This window comes from Daktulosphaira vitifoliae, unplaced genomic scaffold, assembly GCF_025091365.1.
Source record: "Daktulosphaira vitifoliae isolate Bord-2020 unplaced genomic scaffold, ASM2509136v1 Scaffold_1, whole genome shotgun sequence".
Classification (NCBI taxonomy): domain Eukaryota; kingdom Metazoa; phylum Arthropoda; class Insecta; order Hemiptera; family Phylloxeridae; genus Daktulosphaira; species Daktulosphaira vitifoliae.
Genome location: NW_026099572.1, coordinates 60825326 through 60830205, shown reverse-complemented (window position 1 = coordinate 60830205; position 4880 = coordinate 60825326). Strand labels below are relative to the sequence as shown.

The 4880-nt window shown below is 23.8% G+C and overlaps 1 protein-coding gene across 1 annotated transcript in view; it reads left to right on the top strand.

The window, feature by feature from the left end:
* Positions 1-3783, top strand: part of LOC126894882 (uncharacterized) — a 20511-nt gene extending 16728 nt beyond the window's left edge. Inside the window, exons 6-9 of the mRNA XM_050666190.1 lie at positions 1002-1340; positions 1994-2121; positions 2805-2997; positions 3713-3783. Coding sequence (XP_050522147.1) covers positions 1002-1340; positions 1994-2121; positions 2805-2997; positions 3713-3783 — 731 coding nt within the window. The remainder of the gene's footprint in view (positions 1-1001; positions 1341-1993; positions 2122-2804; positions 2998-3712) is intronic.
* Positions 3784-4880: the final 1097 nt, after the last annotated feature.

The following is a 4880-nucleotide window of genomic DNA, read 5'->3' as shown; positions in this document are numbered from 1 at the left end:
CTATTTTTGTATGATAATTATGGGTTTTGTATTTTATTTTAATAGAAGTTGATGTTGCTTTTGCAATTATCCATCAATTTTTTAAAATTAAACACTATCTACAGATTTGCATCGAAGCGTTTCTTATGATAGTGATTTTAATCACTGTCAGATTAAATCTAGACTGAACCCAACTATGCAATGTCTCCACTATGCCGCGACCCCTCTGTGCTATCGTTTTTTTAGAATAAATTTTTAAATTCAAACGCTTTTGTAATATTTACTAAAAGCATATAATACGTGAATTGTTTGTGATTATAAAAAAAATATATTTATACATTAGTATAACTACAGCAAACTGTCATTTTGATTATAACAATATACAAGACTTAACACAATCGCTTTAAAAAGTTGCTAATTTAGTAAATTTAAATATTTTTTAAGATATTAGCGTTTAAACAACAAGAAAAGGTAAAGAGTGAGATAGTGTTAACTATACTTAAAAAAAAAAATATTTCATAGAATAAATTTAATATTTACAATGGTTTACAAAAATAAATTGTGAAATATTTTTCATAATATATGAAAACTAAATTTAAAATAGTATTTAGAAATCGAACCCCACACTATATTTATACACTAAAAACTGTTCAACTAAATCAATTTGCAAAAAAAAAAATTATTGTAAAAACTTGTGAAGACGTTAAGTATGGATTTATTTACATTGATTATATTATTGAAATCAATAAGCTTATGTGTTGGATTGTCACATTTAGAACTTCACTGTAATTTTTCAAAATACATGTTAAATTTCTTTAAACACAATGAAAAATATTTATTGAATCTTGAAAAACGAAACAATTTTCAACCAGTAGACTTAGAAGATCTAAATACTTATGGCGCAGCTTTAAAAACACACGGGGAAATAATTATGACTATGTTGGATGCATTACGGTCATTATGTTCAATATCAACAGCTAATGATTTGATGGATATTAATTTATATTTGAACAATGTTTCAGGTTCATTACATTTTATAACTAGAAATAGTTCAGGAAAATATGATCAGAATCTATTAAACGTTCTCAACGGATATAAATTACATCACCAAATAATAGTTGATGACCTGAGTGAATTTATTAACAGTAATTGCACAAATGTTACAGTTGTTGAAGAATTTGTAAAATGTCCCGACTATAATACTTTAAAAGAATATAATATAAAAGACTTGCCAAAAATTTCAGAACAACTAAAGAAACGACTTACTAACTATGATATTAATAATACGGCCATAATGATAAATAAAAATGAGGTTTTCAATGCATTAAACTCATCACTTAAGTTGGATCAATANCTTCAATGCATTAAACTCATAATTTAAGTTGGATCAATATAAAGACCTAAATCCCAAGAACTTGCTATTTTTTTATTTATTTAATCATGATGTACAAAACGAACATTTCATATTAAATAATGAAGATGGAAAATTTACTTCAATGAAAAATAAAGAAAATTTAAATTTATTAAGATATGCAACTGTTAAAATTAAATGTCCTGATAAATCTTATTTATATATAATTGATGTTTTTCAATATATGTTGTACAGCTTTAATGTTCCAAATATGATTACGATTCAATCATTAGTAAAGGCCGTATCTATGCAACCTTTAATGGCACTTATATTATGTTTGCTAAAAAATTATCGAATGCTGTTAATGTAGGAAATATAAAAAAAGATGACTTAAACTTTGATAAAATACCTAGTGATGGGCATTTTCGAATATTTTAAACTATCGAATAGTGTGTTTTTAGCATAAACTATTCGAATAGACTATCGAATAGTTTTTAAAAATATTCTAATGGGCTAGCGAATGGTTTCAAAAAATATTCGATTAGTTCTAACTAAAATTTTTATTAAGTACACTTAATTATAATAAGAAGATAATTAACGAATACTTAAAAAAATTATTATACAATTAATAACAGTAAAAAGTACCATTTTATTTATTTTTAGTTTGTGAGTCGTTGGTAAAAACTGATAAATATGGGTTGAAAATTAAAAAGCAGTTCTTTTTTCCGATGACTAATGATGTATTTTCAGTTTTATCGGAAAGGTTTGTTCTATGCGCAACAGAAATATTCGTAAATACTAAAGTCTTATATTACACTTAATACCTTGTATACTGTTCTTAGTCTAGCATTACCTGCTCTTTTGTCATATAAAGGCATAACACCGATAAAGAGGACAGCGCGTTTTAACACTAACGATCTAAATAGGATTGTTTTAAAACTGTTTATTCAGGGTACTAAGATTATAAATAGGATACAATTAATAATAAAAAAAATTAGTGATGAGCATTTTCAAATATTTTAAACTATTGATTAATTATTCGAACTGTTTTTATACCACTGAATATTTTATTTTTAGCATAAACTATCAAATATTTTAAAAACTATTCGAATATATNATTTTTAGCATAAACTATCAAATATTTTAAAAACTATTCGAATATATTGTGAACTATGGAATATTTTTACTATTCGAATAATTTTTGAATGACTATCGAATAGTTCGAATAGTGGACAACTATCGAATAGTTCGATAGTTACTATTAGATATTTCCCATCACTACTATTAACATAGTTTAAAAATACAAAAATTGTTAAAATACAATAACAGTAAAATGATTATTTGCAAAAATAAATATTCTTTGTATTATTCAATAAGTATTTTATTTTGATCAATATTATTCAAATAATATCAATACTTAAATTAATTTAATAACTCCTTTTTAAAATTAATATAATTTTGTTTAACAATTTAGATCGATGTTAAACCAAAAAATGTTTACATTAAACTTAAGGAATTATCTAACCAGGTGATAATGAAATACCCATTTGAAAAAAACTATGGATCAGCAGCAAATATTGCAAGAGTAAATACGGATCAAATGATAATTATAGCTATGATTAGGAATGAATATGAAAGAATCGAAAAAGTACTTAATGAATGTAAAGGTAATAGTCAATTTATATTTACATAAAAAAAAATAGAAACTAATATAAATATAAAAATATTAAAAACTGCAATCAAATAATAAGTGTCCAATTTAAATCTTTTTTTATGTATTTAGAGAAACTATATTTGTTTAATTTCCAAATATTTATATAAATACTATATAAAATATTTATTATTATGTTTTCAGAACTAGGAGATAAACTAGACCTGGTTCAATATTATTCTAAAGTGATGATTATTTTACTAGAAAAATTGAATATACCATCGAGTTTTTGTTGTTATTTAAATGATAAACAAATATTGAGCAAAATATTTGAGTATTATTGTAATGATTGAAATTTCATCTCAAAGTCAGTATTTTTAGATTTTTTGAATAATGAAAAACTACTGGATGATGAGAATGTATCATACAATAATATAATTGACCAATTAGATTTACAAAGTAATTATTTAAGCATTTTTTAAAACTATTTAAAAGAAAAAAGAATTGAATATTATTACATATAAGATAATGATTTGTGAAGCACGATAAAGTTGTAAAAGCTAATAATGTTATTTTTCATTCCACACATCATATGAGTAATAGTATCAACAAATCTTCATTGTAAAGTTATTTAATAATTATTTAACCACATTGCAATAATAATAGTTTTCTCAAAATTATACATTACGATGTGATTTTGTAGACTTTTATAAGAAAAAAAATATTTTCAGGTTTTTCTACGTTGATGGAACCTTATTTGCGAATATATTTGGATAATTTGGGATTAACTCAATGTACATAACAAGATTTTTTAAATAAATTTTAACTTGTAAGAATGTTTATCACTTACTAAAAATTTGTGTATTACATTTTAAAATCATAAAATATATTACTGTATTATAACAATATTGCATCTCATAATAACTAATTTTTCAAATAAAGTGTGATATTATTTAATGTTATAATAAAGATTACAAGTTGGTTTTGATATTACACTATAAAAAGTTTTGAAAAAATTAATTTAACCATATTTTTACTTATTTTTTTGTAAAAATAATTTTATTTAGTACAATCTTGTCCTTTTAGGTAGATCACAGTTTTCAGTAGCAGTGCCCGACTATACCCAGCACTATAAGTTTTTTATACAAAAGTATTACTTTACAAACAGTATAACAAAAAAATAAAAATTTAATTATGAAAATGAGTTATTAACAATTTAAAGCAATTACTGGTGGTGAGTAGTGGATGATGCTATTTTTTATCACTAGTTGTTTCTGGGCCTACTCTTGATCACGCATAGGTATAAAAATAAGAATAAATTCTAAGTACTTAAACAAAAGTTATTATGAACCAGTAATTTTCTTAATTAGATTACTTTCTACTTTATAAGCTAGTCACACTTCTGAGTATTTATTACAGCAACTTAAAAATTCAATTAAGAAATGTGAAGAATATAATTGTAAGGTAACTAGNCTTAAAAATTCAATTAAGAAATGTGAAGAATATAATTGTAAGGTAACTAGCATAGTCTCAGACAACGCTGCAAATGTGACCAAACTGAGAAGGAATCTGTTTGAGGAATTAGACAGAAAAGATAAAATAACTTATAGTTTTTCAGTCCATATATTGAGCTTACTTGCCCATGATATAGAAGTTTGTATAATGTATTTTGTATTTGAGAATTTTTCTTAAGTTTTTTCATTATATTAATAAAGAAAATGAAAAAAAAAAATGCTTGTTTAATTTAAGTGTTTTAAACCTAAGCAAATGTTTAAAACAGTTGATTATAACAAAATGTTTAAAACGAAACAACCCTACTGTTCTGGCCGATATTAATGTATTTTTTTTTGTTGTTTGTTATCTTTGTGATTGCGCTGCTTGGCCCTATCGCCGTTAGCA